At 42.2% G+C, this 15,495-nt stretch overlaps 3 protein-coding genes across 7 annotated transcripts; all 3 read right to left on the bottom strand.

Moving 5' to 3' along the window:
- Positions 1 to 341: 341 nt before the first annotated feature.
- senp1 (SUMO specific peptidase 1) lies at positions 342 to 6,930 on the bottom strand. 4 transcript variants are annotated; one of them, XM_040193595.2, is made up of 18 exons: positions 6,218 to 6,930; positions 5,928 to 5,986; positions 5,629 to 5,819; positions 5,458 to 5,530; positions 5,172 to 5,364; positions 4,928 to 5,063; positions 4,722 to 4,840; positions 4,111 to 4,409; positions 3,975 to 4,038; positions 3,704 to 3,742; positions 3,530 to 3,614; positions 3,281 to 3,421; positions 2,730 to 2,858; positions 2,351 to 2,554; positions 2,187 to 2,266; positions 1,998 to 2,082; positions 1,430 to 1,525; positions 342 to 1,347 (listed from the first exon to the last, which is right to left on the bottom strand). In XM_040193595.2, exons 1-18 carry the CDS (start codon positions 6,349 to 6,351, stop codon positions 1,285 to 1,287), a joined length of 2,190 nt encoding a protein of 729 aa, XP_040049529.2. In that variant the 5' UTR covers positions 6,352 to 6,930; the 3' UTR covers positions 342 to 1,284. The 4 variants fall into 4 exon arrangements, with proteins under 4 accessions (XP_040049529.2, XP_040049531.2, XP_040049530.2 ...); XM_040193597.2 differs by having other exon boundaries at positions 2,351 to 2,461; XM_040193596.2 differs by having other exon boundaries at positions 4,141 to 4,409.
- A 934-nt stretch (positions 6,931 to 7,864) lies between these two features.
- On the bottom strand, positions 7,865 to 12,419 carry LOC120829624 (protein lifeguard 2). 2 transcript variants are annotated; one of them, XM_040193909.2, is made up of 12 exons: positions 12,193 to 12,419; positions 11,109 to 11,199; positions 10,825 to 10,910; positions 10,649 to 10,713; positions 10,486 to 10,539; positions 10,321 to 10,371; positions 10,196 to 10,235; positions 9,935 to 9,972; positions 9,634 to 9,721; positions 9,398 to 9,493; positions 9,227 to 9,280; positions 7,865 to 9,137 (listed from the first exon to the last, which is right to left on the bottom strand). In XM_040193909.2, the coding sequence occupies exons 1-12, from the start codon at positions 12,205 to 12,207 to the stop codon at positions 8,988 to 8,990; spliced, it is 828 nt and encodes a 275-aa protein (XP_040049843.1). In that variant the 5' UTR covers positions 12,208 to 12,419; the 3' UTR covers positions 7,865 to 8,987. The 2 variants fall into 2 exon arrangements, with proteins under 2 accessions (XP_040049843.1, XP_077947615.1); XM_078091489.1 differs by lacking the exon at positions 12,193 to 12,419 and adding an exon at positions 11,755 to 11,877.
- A 317-nt stretch (positions 12,420 to 12,736) lies between these two features.
- slc61a1 (solute carrier family 61 member 1) lies at positions 12,737 to 15,388 on the bottom strand. The gene is made up of 2 exons (XM_040193908.2): positions 15,249 to 15,388; positions 12,737 to 14,897 (listed from the first exon to the last, which is right to left on the bottom strand). The coding sequence occupies exon 2, from the start codon at positions 14,802 to 14,804 to the stop codon at positions 13,353 to 13,355; it is 1,452 nt and encodes a 483-aa protein (XP_040049842.1). The 5' UTR covers positions 14,805 to 14,897; positions 15,249 to 15,388; the 3' UTR covers positions 12,737 to 13,352.
- Positions 15,389 to 15,495: the final 107 nt, after the last annotated feature.

The following is a 15,495-nucleotide window of genomic DNA, read 5'->3' as shown; positions in this document are numbered from 1 at the left end:
CTATTTTGAGTGTTGAATATTTAGAAATCATTTAGCGGAAGGTCGTTGAATATAACGAATCAGATACGAGTTCCTAACTGGTTTTGAGAAATCTGTGCAATACTTTGTTTTCTGCATCGAACCACCTCCTTCAGTAAATGTCGGTCTGTGCCATCATGTAGGTCTTTGTCATCTTCATTGGAAAAAAAAAAAACCTGCAGCAATTAAACTTTCAACTTGGTTTGACTTGGAACTTGTCATTTGTTAAGTCAAATGTATTCGCTCTACTTCCTGCTTTGCATCACAAAAAGGACCAGCAGGTGTAAATCTAGTAAAACACTTAATATGAGCAAATACACATCCAGGTTCTCATGTTTATCAAACTCAATTGATTTGAGGTAATACACAGATAACAGTCACAATACAAGGGAATGTATTTCTAAAACAGACTTCAATTTATATAAAAAAAAACTGGAATTCTATAAAGAAAAAGTATATTACACTATTCAAGAGGCTGTATATGTTTTACTATGTACAAAGTTAAAAATATATTGAATATGCCCAAAAGTTGCTGCAAAACAAAATACTCTGAAATACATAAAATAGACTTAATTTACAATCTTTTATCAAGAGTAACGCATGTTGATTTTTACCCTGCTCGTATGCATGTGGCAACGTAAGACTTTCCATTTCCTTTAGAAAACATATTCTGAGGCAATGCTTGAAGAGGTTTTGGGACTGTTAATCAAATTACAAAAATAGTTGTTTTAGGTGAAATAAAAGGTAAATCAAAACAAATTGTGTCACAAGTACTAAGACACAATTTCTGTGAAAATTTCTATTTTTTAGTCTAGAAGCCATTCATACTTCAGCTTTCATGGAGATGTTTATTTTCCATTGAACGTACCAAGTGTATCAAACATTGACAGCAACACCAAAAAAGTAGAATTACTGTCGTAAAAAATTAAGCAGCGTAATGCGCTCATCTCCCTGCGAGACAAAACCATGTAAACTTGGTACGTCGGCACCAAACATTGCAGCCCAGAGTATGGTTTATAAGTTATAATAACAGTTCTGGCTAGTCAATACAAAACATCCACTGCTGACCGGCATGAAACCCCCAAAAGGGCAGTCGAGGCCCGGGAGGCAGCAACGTCCAGATGAGAGCGGCTGACAGCCTGATTGACGAGGCGGCGCTGGTTCCTGATCCGATGAGCTGGTGTGCAAGTTCTTCCCAGAGCAGGACTGCTGGAAGTGGATGCTGCCGTCGTGTTTAGCCGAGCAGTCGGCGCGACTCCCCCAAAGTTACAACAGCTTATGGTGCAGAATCTCCCAAACCATCCGCCTCCTGAAGTAGGGCATGTGGTTCTGTGAAGTAGAGAGACATCATGCAAGAGACTTATGGGCCACTCCCGTGATGTTTAGCAGATCGATCTGCGCTTGTGATTACCTGTGTGAATGTGATTGGCTTGTCTTTGGTAAAGTAATCGGCATATTTGCATGTGAACATTCCACAGTCGCTACCATTCATTTGCTGTGGGATTTGCTGAAAGCAGAAGGGAAAAAAAAAAAGATTATATTGGACATTCCATGATGCAAATACAAAATTATCTTTACAGCTTTGACAGGTTATTGTTATTAATAGATTTAATCTGGTTTGTCTTTATTTTACATTTCAGATGTACTCCTACTACAACGCTCCGGCTCAAGTGTTAAAATAATGAAAACAAAATAAAAAATCCCAGTAAGACAAGGAAACGATGTAAATGGTAAAGCTCTATTAATGAGAAACAAGATAAGCCGTTAGGCTCCTTAAGAATCAAGTACAACGGTTTCTACTTGAGCATGGTTTTGAAGTGAGGGAATGCCCTGCTTGCTAAAACTTCTCTCTTGACTGATGTGTCAGCAAAACAGAAGGTTTATGTCACAGATGAATTTGCTGATAATGAAACTCATCCAAAACAAATGAAGTTTGATGACACAACAATGCTTTTCATCCTGGTGGGTTCAGGACCTACATTGCGCTTTTTGCTGTGCAGACTCCAGCCTGTAGTATCCATTACTTTTCCCTTCTTGTCCTTACTTTCCTGTTGCAGGTATTCACTAGGGGAAAAACATAATTCATATTGATACATTGTTTTCATAAAAATAATGAATTACAATTACCGTTGATCACATTCACAAACACATCAGATCGTGAAACTCACAACAATATTCTGCATGCTTCATCATTGTTTCCCCCCAGGGAATCAAAGTAAATCACAGCCTTTTTGCGGAAATCCACCACCTAAGAGACAATAAATACAATTTAAAAAAAATATATATATATATATAAATTCCAAGATTTTGAATTACTGTTATCAAGACTTACTGAGAGGCACCAGTGCACCCCCAAGTGGACGGGGACCAGCAGGATGTCTTTAGAAAATATGTCCATCTTTTTGGTCCAGCGGCGGACAGCAGAGTAGCCGCTGCTGCGCAGCTTGGGATAGAAAAAAGTGTTGAACGTATTGACTGATGGCAAGCTGGGGTCCTTGCTGCGCTCCACCAGCAGGTTCATATAAAAGTTGATCACCTAAGAGATTAAGGAGAGAGTTTTAATGAACCCAGCAAGCTGTACGACTCTGCTGTATGACAAATATCACGTCTTACAACATGAACGTGTATTCCTCTGAACATTTTGATGTATAAATAATCAAAAACACGGTTGGTTAAAATCTGGTGCACCTTTAGAGAAAATATACACGCACCTCATCATTGAGCCAGTTAAGGTTGCTGAGGGTCTGCAGGTCTTTGCGTGTCAGGCTGAGACCAAAACCTTCACTTAATACTTCATGGTTAGCTCCTCTCAGCACCCTGTTCACCTCAGCCTCCATTTCCTTAGTATGAAGAAACAGCATACATGTGAAAAAGCAGGGCATCTTAACTTTATTATTATTAGATACGAACGCGTCCCACATATCATACGGCCATAAGAAAAATAAAGTTTTATTTCTTAACTAAAGTATGGGAAAAGTTCATAGTTTGAATTGATTATAGTATTTTACATTTCCATTAGTAAATAAAACAGAGCTCAGGTGGATCATTTTCTAGCCAACCTTAACTTTACGCAGCATTGAGTACTCAACATCAGCAGGAAGGGATTTACACAGAAAAAACAAATAAACCATTTAGTCACTTTAACTTCAATATTTTTTTCCTTTTTAAAAAGTAGAAAAACTAAGAATGTCACAAATAGATGGAAAAGCAAGTTTAACATTTTTACACAGTAAACTGCACACTCATTGAAACAATGCCACACCTCTGTGAGTTCGGGGAATTCGGGTTTCTCTTCTAAAGCCTTTTGTTCTTCTATCACAAGAGTCAAAGGAACCTCTTTCTCCAAAGGAACTCGAACATGGACCTCCACATCTGGACTGAGCTGGGACTTCTCAGACAGACGCTGGGAACCAGCAACAACATGACGCAGATTAGCGGACAGAGAAGAGGTTGAGATGCAACCGATGGGATACAACTGAATCTAAAAGAGAGCGTTAGTGGTCGCACTCACCTGCTGCAGCAGCTGGGAAGCCAAAGCCACCTGCTCGTCAATCTGTCTCCGTCTTTCTCTCGCCCGAGAGTCATACATACTTGTCCTACAGTAACAAGAGGTACACGTTTTTGTCTGTTTGAACATAAATAATGGATCATTTATTGAATGCAATACATTGACATGTGTACTTACAATTCTTTGATCCATAACTCTGCTTGGAAACATGGCACACTGTAAAAACAAACAGGTTAACGCGTATACAAAAAGAAAAGTAATTTTTGTTTACTCCACTGATAGTAGAGGTAATGTGGGGTGTCTGGGTTTAGACAAGTTGTATATAAAAATTGTGGAGGAAAGTAACAGCATCCTACATGAAATATTTACAAAGGCACATCTTTGCCATTTATAAAAAGCTTAAACATTTTACACATTGCACATGAACTACAGTTAAATGTATACTAACCTTGAGCGGCCTTCATTTTTTCCCTTTTGCTCACTAATAATAATAACAGAGTCACCATCATGAGCTGCAAGAAAAGATAGGAACATTTAAACCAAAGAACCGGGACAGAACAAAGCAAATACTGAATTCACGATACCTATATTTCCACACACAGACACAAAATGACCTGATGATTGTGTGTCCTGAGAAGAGTTATCCATAAGAGCTGATGGGGAGGGAGCTGCTGTGAGTGTAGCTGCTCTGCTGGAGCCTGTGTCCTGGGACCATGCCTGGATCTCGGGTCTACTGGAATTCCAAGCTGGGCTGGGGAGGTTGCTGAGGCACTGGCTGGACGTCCCTGTGGGGCTGCTGGGTCCCTCTGAGGTTCCACCTACTGCTGACCCGGTAGGGGAGGAGAGCTGCAGCAGCCTGCGGCTGGTAGTCAGGAAGCTGGTACTGAGAAGAAAGTGACAGCGAGTACCTATTCAACATACAGTCCACAAGGAGTCAAAGGGATAAATGCATAGACAGCGACGTGTTGAAATGTATTCCATGTTCTTATTCAGTACCCACATAAATGTAGGCAAAATTTGCAGCAGAGTAAAAATTGACAAAATTGTATGCCTCGCTGACGAGTTCCACAGACTTATGGAGACTGCATTCAAACAGAACGCTTTCCTCTGCAGATCCCGCTGTCTCTTGCACACTCGCAAATACACTTTCTATATTATGTTGAAGTCTGACTACTCCATTTGTGTGAATACGTACAAATCTCTGTGTGACCTCACAATGGCGTGTGAGCTGCCGTTGTGAAGGGAAGATGACTGACCCCCAGAGACCATGGCCAGAAGCTGCCTGTAGACCTCCTTCTCGTCTTCACAAACAGACTGGACAAACACAAAGAAAACCCATGAAACAAATGAAGAAATGCATCAACTCAGTGAGCAGGAATTACATTAGTCTTTGTATCTGACCTGCTGTGCTGTGCAGCGCGGCTTGGCGTTGTGCATTTGCCCAGATGAGTTGCTGTGAGTTGGGCTCTGCACCACTTTAATGGGAAAGATTTTCTCATACATACTTGGGCAGGAGCTGTTTGCCACGCCGCTATAACTGGAGACACAGCAAGTAATCGTAATTAAAACATCCAGAAAAACAAAACAACCAAAAGGGATATTTTTATTTAATGGGGAAGTTAGAAACAAATGATACAACAAATACCTCTGTGTTGCATTTGGCCGAAGGTGTAGCGGCCTGCCTAGCCGTGGAGACGAGTGCAACTTTGGGGTGATGGAGGGTGGCACGGTGACTGAATGCCCGTTTACTTTTGCAACTTTCCGATGTGCAGGACTCATGCACACTTGTCGCCTGCAGACTTTTGATCCCATAACGTGCCTCTCATTGCGCGACCATTCTAGAGTTGATAAACGGTAGAATAATTATAATTCTTTCCGAGAGCTCAAAGCCCTGCCTCAAAAGCACTTCACAACACTTGAAGAGGTTTTACCCGATTTGGTTTTCCACTCCAAAGTTGTCGATGGGGCAGCAAACGTCTCATTAAGACAGTTCCTTTCAGCAAGCTTAAACCAAACAATAGATGACATGTTGAAATCAAGACAGAACAGGGTTTTTTGTTTTTTTAATCTCTACCGTCAGGCCCCAAACATGTGTTGCTTACCGGCGTCTCAGCCCAGACTCCTGCCGCTGATGTTGAGGGCTGCGGCTGGCGTTGTCCAGGTGGAGAACCGGGAAAGGTTGCCAGCATGTTGCTCAAAGTAGGACTCACGCTGCTTCTCATCCATGAAGCCACACTGGAGCTGTGACTCTTAACACCTTCCGCCGCAACCTTGACGCTGTCAATAAAATCTCCTAAAAGAAATGTGATAGAGAGGCAGGATTGTAAGTGGGCTAATACGAATAACTGCACCGCTACATGTACTCACACCATAATATGTGACAAAGTTAGTTAATAATTACCCATTCGAGATTTTTTTACGATTGATCCATCGTGGTCGCTGTTATGACGATCTTCCACACTTAAGAGAGAAAAGCAGTTACACGTTTAGTACCCATTCAGACAAACTGAAAGTAGTCAATTACTTAATGTAACGAAAAAAACACATTTCAATCGCAAAAGTGACCAGGGAGCAAATAAAGGGCAGGTCTACCGAAGCATCCCACTTACGTTGGTCATAAATAACTTTTAACAACTGTGGTCGCCCTCATTAACTTGCGACACGGTGGAATGATGATATTACAGCTCATACCATTCAATTGTTCTTTTCCTCCTCAACGGAACATCGCCCGGCGTCCGGTGTTCACCGCAGTCGCCCGCAGCTGGTTCCCCGTTGCGGAGATGGGCAATGCCAGTTCCTATCAACTCGTAGATGTGATTCAACATGGCTCAAAACTTTTAGAAATAACGCCGCAGGTTCGGGGAGAAGTCTCCGTAACGTTAGCCACTTCAAGTCTAACGTTACCTGTCAATATAGTCTAAGCGAAGGAAGCCAGTGCGCTTCATTCGAATGAGGTGGGTTAGCTGGGGCTTTTTCAAAGGCTAACGCTCGCCGTTATCATTTTTACAAACCCCCACGAAACGCGGCGCCCGTTCGCCAGACAGTTGAGAATTAGCTGGTTTCCTAGCTAGCACACTGTGCTAACTACCTCGCTAGCTAAGGCTGCTACGACGCGGCTAATTTATGGAAGTGTGTTTAAATTCCAGCAGGATTGTGGCAAGTCGCAACCAACGCGTTCGGAAAAACGGTTATCATTTTGAGTAACACCCTAACTCGTTTATATATCATATACGCGACTTTAAAAAGCAAATAAACTCGTTGAAAAATATTATCTCCCGCTTCTTCCTCATTCAAAACCACAACATGGCTGAATAGGGCGCTTTTCCATCGGAGGTTGTGATTGGATGACTGGGTGCTGTAGACCTGAGTGAACTCGTCTTCTACTGGTTAATAGTAGACAGGAGGGGGCCATTTAATCTTACGTCACACTTGCTTTGACTTATGAACACATGGAAGCAATTATTCAGTGTAGCGACGTTCGTATCTTCTCACTGTCTTCTGTGATTCTTTTTCTCATTAGAATTTCAATGAAATAATCCAATTTTTATGCCAAACACATACAAGTTAAATACAAACAAAAATTAAGGCATTTGAGAACTGTGAACAAGTTCTCAAATGCATTGATCATTTATTCATAATGGATGTTTTTTTAGAAAGGTTGTTAATATTTCAAGTACACATTAACTCAGTTAATTGAAAGATGGAATAAATGCAAGATAAGAAGTTACCCTGTTCATGATTAATTTCCTGCCAACTACTACGTGACCTTAAGCATGATCCTTAAACAGGCCTACTTTTATCCACCCATTGGAATTGTGTGGACCAAACAGCCAGAGGGAAACCTGAACGCAGGAATACACAACTTCCAAAACCAAAATAGGTTTTGATAGAGTTCCAATTTGTACTATTATGTGTTTACAAATGAATATACGCTTACTGGACTAAACGGTAGAATGACCCTTCTCATTATACTAGAACTAAACACTAGAACTATGGCTCCAAGACGGATGTAGTGGGAAAAGCAACTTCAGACGCAGCTGAAATGATATTAAATGTTAGATTGCTGGTAATTAACATGTCGGGAATATATTCTATTTTAACAGAAGAAGCTTTAATATTACAAGAGGATATTCATATCATAAGAAGACACCTATAACACTGTGGTGTTTAAGCGGACAGTATAAAAATTATGTTCATGTCAATTTTGAAAACTGGCATAACTTTCTTTTTTTCTTTATTGATTTTTTTTTCTTTGTTACATGGACTAAAACTACTACAAAGGTAATGTAGAAATGTAAGGGCACATTATTACTTTTTAAACAGGAGATACTCAGTAAGTCCATTCAGACACATTCACCCTTTAATAAATCAGTACAATAACACTAATGTGACGGTTAAATGCAGGGTGCTAAAAATAAAATATATTGCATCAATATCAGCACATAAAGGTCATCCAAGGCCACTTCAGACAACTTATGAATACATATCAAGCTTCAGACTATTTTATATCACAGACTATCTGAAATATATCATTGTCATAAAAAAATAAACCTCAAATGTCTTTCCATGAATACGGCCTTATCAAAAGTTAGAATGAATATATGCATGTATGGCACTGTCATCTTTATATTTGATTATCATATGAAACCACTTCAGACCAAATTAATATGTTTAAATAATATCATCCCGAAAATGATAATGTGAAAAATGAATGTCTTTCATTAAAAAAAATATATATGTCTACACAATCTTCATTCAGGTTTAAACACACATTTAAAAAATGACATACTACTAGTAATCACAGCAATGGGATGGCAAAGAATGACAGCCTCACAGTTAAAGGGAGTAAAAGCAACACATAGACAAAAACAGCATGGGGTTTCATGTAATTCACAGCACTGAGACAACATTGGTAATGTTTGAAAATACAGGAAAAGGTTTTTTTAAATCACATTTTTGCTTTCAGTCATCCAACCACCACTACCAACAATAGCCCAATGATGTAATGACTGCACATGAGAGAGATAAGAGTATTTTTAAGAGTCATGCATAATGTGTTAGGGGATCACATACCTCTCAAAGGGCCCTGACATTTTTTGTTTTGTTTGCAGGACTTTTGTGGCGTCCAAGCAGGTATGGACTTAGAGACACCCACAGAACTTCAGATGAACACTCACGTCTACGTTAAGTGGAACATGATCACTGATTGTTTCTTGCTGGTAAGCAAACCATAATGTGGGGTGGGTTAACAACATGCTAGAGGAGGGAAAGGTTGTTGATCTTTTGGATAGGAACACTGACGTACATCTATGTACATGTCTAGCTGTACAAGATATTCCCAACGTATGTGGGAACTTATCAGAAAAAGGCATAAAATAAAACATCAAAATCACGTCTGCTTATATTCATATCACGTCTGCTCATATTCCCATCCCTTACAGGGAAAAGGTGAGACGATGGTTTAGTCCCGTTTTGAGCCGAATATTTGGAGGAAGAAGGAGAAGATGTAGATGATATCCAGGTAGATGTTGAGAGCGGCAAAGACGTACTCTTCTGGACTCATGGTGTAGCGCTTGTTCCCCATGAGCAGCTGGGTGTCAAATGCCAAAAACTGCCACAGAACACAAGTAAGATATCTTTCTGTTTTTTGTCTGATTCTTAGAGAAAAGAATACATACTTGAGTGTAAATGCTCCCTTACCATTGTAAACAATATGGCTCCTAGGGCAGCGTAGGTGGCATCCAACCACGGTACCTAAATGGCAAAGAAATGACCTAATTAGATGCAATACAAGTGTTTTAAATACATCTTCCAAATTCCAGTACACCATGACACGAAAAAACGTACCTGCCTAATTTAAAAGTTACTTACATATTGATAGGGAAGGACAAGTGCCAGCACCACTCCAGAGACAAACATGACCATGCAGAAGACAAAGAGCACGCCTTGGCATGACGTCACGTCGAACTAGATGGAGGAAGCACATGAAATCAAACTTTTGTTAATCCAACAGCGTGAAAGGCTGACATGGAGGATGATGTCATCATGCATACAGTTTATCAAATAACATATGAAGTATACGGTATAGCAACATTGTTTTTTCTAACCTTAGTTTGGAAGCTGAAGACTGTGACCAAGAGACAGACTGCTGCTGTGATGCCCAGACACATCACCACTGACTTGGTGTTATAGAAGCTAATCAAATAGGAACAAAACAAGTTTTATACAGGCATACATAACTGGCTACACATAAAACATCATATACTGTAAAAAAGATTCAAGGCAGCCTTATTATCTGGAAGCCATTGTCATCATTCAAGCTGAGGAGAAAGTCTAAATGCATAAAGAGACGATGCTAAAGTAACACAAGACAATGACATAAAACTGGGAGCCAATATGAACGTGTACCTGGACAACATCCCCGTCATGTACGACAGGGAAAGGGTCTGCAATAGAAGATATAATACTCATATCAAAATGGAGGCATTTGCTGTAATAAAATCTATTTATAAATTAGGTATAGATCATTTTATAATTTAAATTTATAGCCCTTGGTTGAGTTACATAGCGAAAATTGTTGTTAATCTATAAATGTTTAAGTTGTTTTGAAAATACTGCTAATAAACAAGTCTATTCATGAAAAGCATATCATGTTTGCCGCATACTTACAAAGATGGCGAGCAGAATCAGATTCCATGGAAACTGTCTCCTGTAGGAGTGAGTAAAGTTTGGAATCACAACTCTGTTTTTGCTTGTTGTTGATGTGCATTATATTTGGAGAACTTTTAACTTACCTCGGTGCAGCGCAGCAAGATAGCGTCAGATATGTGACAAAGAACACAGCACTGGAAAACAACAGAAAGATAAATAAAGTTAAATATTTATTAAGATGACAGTAGCATGAACGAATAAGTATACAGGGTAACTTGTGTATTACTGAGTCTCCACCCGTTACTTACTAAGAGGCCCAGTACCAGCCGGGGTTGGATTGGATGTAGTTTTTCACCGGCTCACTAAAGGGAACATGAAGGTCATAATTTCCGTCACTAACTGGAACTACTTGTTAAATATCGTTACACAAGAAAGACGATGGAAAAGACTTTAGATTATTATTAAACTCACCAAAATGTGAAAATCGCCACAATCGCGAGAGTCACCAAAAGTTGGATCATCAAAATGGCGTACACCTAAAAGAGAAAATCAAAAAAACATTGCATGTGTACTGGTATGTGTTGAGCCGGCCTTTAAAGTTCATCAACATTCATCAGAGGTAAATTATCAATAAAGCTTTTTGATACCTTACGGATAAAGACCCTCCTGATGTTGCGATCATCCCAGCTGAATTCTGTGAGCATCTCGACATCATCGTAAGCAGCGCTGGTGCCTGGAAGACACGTTCATATGAGTCTCTTTGGTGGTTAAGATGAATGTGTATAACATTTGACATATGTGTAATCCACAATAGTGCCATACTGTATGGCACTATTGTGGATTACACATGTGCAAGTATGTATGGCCCATATTGTCCCAAAACCCAAGAGAACATCACCAAATGCATTTGTTGACGATAATGACTTTATACCTGCAGTGGCTTCCTCATAGCTGGGAGGAGTCGGGGACACTAAAGCCTCAACACTGGAGGAGACATTGGAATCCTTGTTTGCAAGTGACAGCTGCCGCGGTAACACAAAAGATTAAGAAGTTGTTATATATTTTATTTTATAGCCTTTTACACATTTAAGGGGAGGGTTAATGGAATTAAAAAAATAAAAGATGGTGAAATGTTACTACAGAGCACCTTGGTAATCAGTTTGATACACATTTAAAGAATAAACGTTTAGGGTGCAAATTATCACACTGTTAGAATGCATACTATTCAGGATGGTTACCAGTGAGTCATACTGCACAAGCTGCCTCATATACAAAAGAAAAAACTTCGCTCAACTGATGGCAGATGCGCTGATATCAGCTGGCTCGTCTCTAAATTGAACTTAAAATAATGATATTTCGTAAGTGCCGATGCCCTCTAAGAGGGGTTTGATTGACAGGCTGCCACGGATCGTCATGCGGGAGCGTCGCATAGTTTATGAGCCCCGGTTTCTTGTGTCAGGTGACGTTGAATACGCGATCATCCTTCGGCTCACGGAGCATCGGTTTCTCGTTATTAATTCATTCGCTATTCCACTGCGCTGTTTGAGAGTCTGAAAGTATTTATAACTAGGCAACACTGTTTTAACGGTCCCAGCGGCTTTGCCCCGGAGCTGTGGGGAAATAAATGGGTTGTCATGGTGACGCACATGGTAAAAGAGCCTGTGACGCATTTCACTGGTAAACATTCGGTGTTCAAGTGTCAACCGCTTTGAAATGGAGGGAAACGCGCAACGCACATCTTTTGAGCACGGATAAAAACATATATAACACCTTATGTAACGGAGGTTATTTTGTGGCTAGAAATTCTAAATTTACCGCAGGACACAAAACCAGTTACTAAAATCCACTACCTAAAGTTTCAGTAATTAATTCAAATGACTCAGTGTGTAAATTGCCATTGAGGGTTTTCACAACAGACTACAGGCGACGCGCACATCAATTCACTGTTATGTAATAATCTGGAGCACAGACAGAAAGGAAAGATGGACTGAGTGAGTGATTGAGCCGACACATACCTTGCCCTGTGTCATGATGGCTGTGGCGTCCTGCAGTAGGTCGTCTTGTTCTGTATGCCAGCTGCTCTGTGACGATCTGCTGCCTCTCCTGTGGTCGATGTGGTTCTTTCAGTGTGGAGCTGGAGGACTGGAAGCTGCGTGGAAGGACCTCCGATTGACTGTGCGGTTCCTGCTCGCCGTGACTGGGCACCATGTGACGCTTTAGTGATGTAATTCCGAACCAACGCATTTATAACTCGTGCAGATACCCCTCCCTCACCCACCGAGGGACGCTTCTAGCATCGTCCAGGCTGCACCATTGAAGATGAAAAAAGATGGGCCTGTTTGGCAGCAGGAGGACAAATGCTTATGGATTGAAATGCAAGAATCCCACTAATATTTTAAAAAGTAGCTTTTTTTCTGCTTGAGCAGACTCAGAATATATTTTTTCCTTAACAAAAAATATTTTATATGGAACTATTTTGCATTATTTGGAAATCCGAAATATATTACTCAAACATTAACATGGCAAAAATATACATTCCAGTTATATCAGAGAAAAACATGAATTATGTACGATTTATTTAAATGTGTAAAGAGCACAGATAATGAGAAAATGTCCCAAAGATGAGGCAGAAGCAGCTTTCAATGCAAAACAGATTCTTCTTTGAAATTAAATTAAACAAAGTAATGCAAGAACAGACGATCAGATACTGCATGGCGGATACAAGCTGTCATGAGCTTACTGTTTTCATATTTATTAAACAACTCTTTTTACAAAAGTTTTTTTGTAATACAAGATGGATTGTTTAAGACTACTGATCCCCATGTCCATTAAATTAATCATATTGTGTGAAACACACCAGTAGATCTGCACACAGTTGGGTAGAAATGCGTCATCTGGAATAGAACAACAGTTTACTTGACAATTGACGGTTGATATGGCGGTTTTTCCAAAGCAGCTGTACACAGACAGGATAGGTATAAAAGTCTCCCCCCCCCCCCCAAAATAACAACTAAGAAGCAACACAAAAATAACATTAAATGTAGGTGTAGATACCCTCCAGTCATGAATTTGGCAAACTATAAACTAATGAACATTGGAACGCATGAGGTTTCTACTTTTAGCCGCACAAAAACAAAAAGGCATTCAATCATAAATGAATATGTTGTTCATCTCCTCAGTACATCTCCCCCTCGTCTCTAGTTCCTTCCGTCTCCAGCCTCAGTTCCGTGTCATTTCTGCCCAGAGTGAAGAGACTGACTACAGCCATCAAAGCGGCCAGCATCATTACTGCACAGCCTCCAAACATGTGTCTGGTGCCGGTGCCCTCCTCCCCGCCGCCTGTTCCCGAGATCTCCCCATGAAGCGCCAGCAGCCCTATGCAGGCCAGCAGGTGCAGGGGCAGTCTGAACCAGGCCAGCACACTAGCCCGCTTCTCCTCTGGGATCACCCTGGCCTGGAGAAAGCTAACAGCGGGGAAATAGAGGCCACAGGCCAACTCCAGAAGCAGGAAGGCCAGGAATGATTCATGAGGTCTGGGCTGGCCCGGGGTCGTTGAGAAGGTCAGCATGAAGAGGGAGAAGAAGGCCATCAGCACGGCTAGGCAGAGGACGTGGCCGGGCTGCAGACGATAGTGCGTAGAGGTGGCCACGCGGTACAGCAAGGAGCCGGCCATGCTGGCGGCCATCAGGCAAGAGAACACTATTCCCAAAGGAGCTCCGTGAGGGTCCAGCACCGGGGTCCACAGGAAAACGAAAATGTAAAGCACACTTTCAAACAGAGCCTGCACTCCACCCAAGAGCATGACTCTCCTGTCTGACAGCAGGCAACGCAAACCATCATGGCAGCTGCGTGAGAGACGAGTCCTTGCCGACAAACGGGTCACGCCTCCACTTGGAGGGCCATGGGTCAGTTTTTGTTCATCCCCTTTGGGGCCGTCCCCAGCCTCTTCCTTGCCCCAGTCGGTCAGCACCACCCAGCCACAGCCCACAAGGCAAGGCACGGCCAGGAGAAAGGGAGCCACCGGCCCCAGGTGAAGCCACTCGGCTAGCAGGTTGGCCACCAGCCCGGCTCCCACGGCGAGCCCGTGATTCCAGGTAGCGGCCTTGGTGAAGGTACCGGGGATCCACTCCTTGGGGAAGTCGTGTACGTCCACGTGACGGTGCACGTACCAGGCTTCAAACGTGGTGCTGAGCAGGGACGTGGACAGACCCCCCAGGATGCGACCAAAAATCAAAACAAAGTAGTCTCTGGACAGCTTGGTGAGACAACAAGCACAGTAGGACAGGCAGAAGAGAAGACACGTCTGTCGGCGACCCAAGACCTGAGGCAGCCAGGCCGAGAAGGGAGCAAAGAGGACACAGGAGGCCAGGCCACACACGTACAAGATGGCTATTTGGGATTCCAGGAAGCTGTAGTGACGGTACAGCTTGTAGAGGTAAGGGCCCTGGAGCCAGTCTGCCCACAGAGCCAAAAGGTACGCCCGGAGGAACACGCTCTGGAAGCGACGGAAGACGGGGTTGGCCACGGCAGGAGTAGACTGAGGTGGGACCAGGCGGCGCCCCGCGAGCTCCAGGCCAACGCACAGGGCGAGCAGCAAGATGATGGCGAGGTACGCCGTCACCAACATGGTGAGACAATCGCGACCCTCCCCACCCACCGCACGAGGTCAAACCAGAGGTCCCGCTGCGCTTTCAAACCGCTTCCTTCTATTTCTCAACACCTGTGGAGAAAGTAGAAGTACACGAGCGTTAACGTTACCAATGAAGTTAGCGAGCGATAAGTAGCGTTATACTCCTGTTAATATTCAAAATGTAATATGTATAATTTAATATAATACATGACATAACCATGCGCTAAGTGACGGTAGTAGAGTGAGTGTTGCCTTACAGCGGAAAGCCGGACATGCAACAGTACAGTTGTGTTTGCATTAGACACGCACACAGCGGCTAACGTCACATGCTAGCGCTAGCCTAGCCTACGAGCTAAACTGCTAACGACGTCAACATAAAACAGTCCTCGCTGACTTTCGCCACCAGCACATGGTATACACTTTTGCACCGTGAGGTCTTACCGTGACATTTGACCGCAGTCCCATATTAATTAAGTTACTCGAACAACACAACATAACGGTGTGATGGTGTGTGAAAAGCTACAGCGGCTTCCGGGCTTCACTTCCGGGGTCTCACAGCCATCATTTCACCACCAGGCGGCGTCACTGCTTTGCTTTTTGCTTTTTAGTGGTAGGAAAAAACGACTTCTGTCCAGACGTCCCCAGGTCGCCGGCTACTTTCTCAGAAGGCCAGTCCACTCTTGAAGGA

The sequence above is a fragment of the Gasterosteus aculeatus genome, chromosome 2, assembly GCF_964276395.1.
Source record: "Gasterosteus aculeatus chromosome 2, fGasAcu3.hap1.1, whole genome shotgun sequence".
In the NCBI taxonomy this organism is placed as follows: Eukaryota; Metazoa; Chordata; class Actinopteri; order Perciformes; family Gasterosteidae; genus Gasterosteus; species Gasterosteus aculeatus.
This window is presented reverse-complemented; position numbering and strand designations above follow the sequence as displayed.

What these genes read in the sequence shown, in the direction of transcription:
- senp1 (XM_040193595.2), bottom strand. Translation starts at nt 6,351, where the DNA reads ATGTTGAATCACATCTACGAGTTGATAGGAACTGGCATTGCCCATCTC. An exon ending in AATTCCCCGAACTCACAGAG is followed by an intron (nt 2,859 to 3,280) that starts GTGTGGCATTGT and finishes CTTCATACTAAG; the next exon opens with GAAATGGAGGCTGAGGTGAA. An exon ending in AGCCAATCACATTCACACAG is followed by an intron (nt 1,348 to 1,429) that starts GTAATCACAAGC and finishes TCTACTTCACAG; the next exon opens with AACCACATGCCCTACTTCAG.
- LOC120829624 (XM_078091489.1), bottom strand. Translation starts at nt 11,862, where the DNA reads ATGTTTACCAGTGAAATGCGTCACAGGCTCTTTTACCATGTGCGTCAC. An exon ending in CCGCTGGGACCGTTAAAACA is followed by an intron (nt 11,200 to 11,754) that starts GTGTTGCCTAGT and finishes TTACCGCGGCAG; the next exon opens with CTGTCACTTGCAAACAAGGA. An exon ending in GGAGGGTCTTTATCCGTAAG is followed by an intron (nt 10,714 to 10,824) that starts GTATCAAAAAGC and finishes TTTCTCTTTTAG; the next exon opens with GTGTACGCCATTTTGATGAT.
- slc61a1 (XM_040193908.2), bottom strand. Translation starts at nt 14,804, where the DNA reads ATGTTGGTGACGGCGTACCTCGCCATCATCTTGCTGCTCGCCCTGTGC.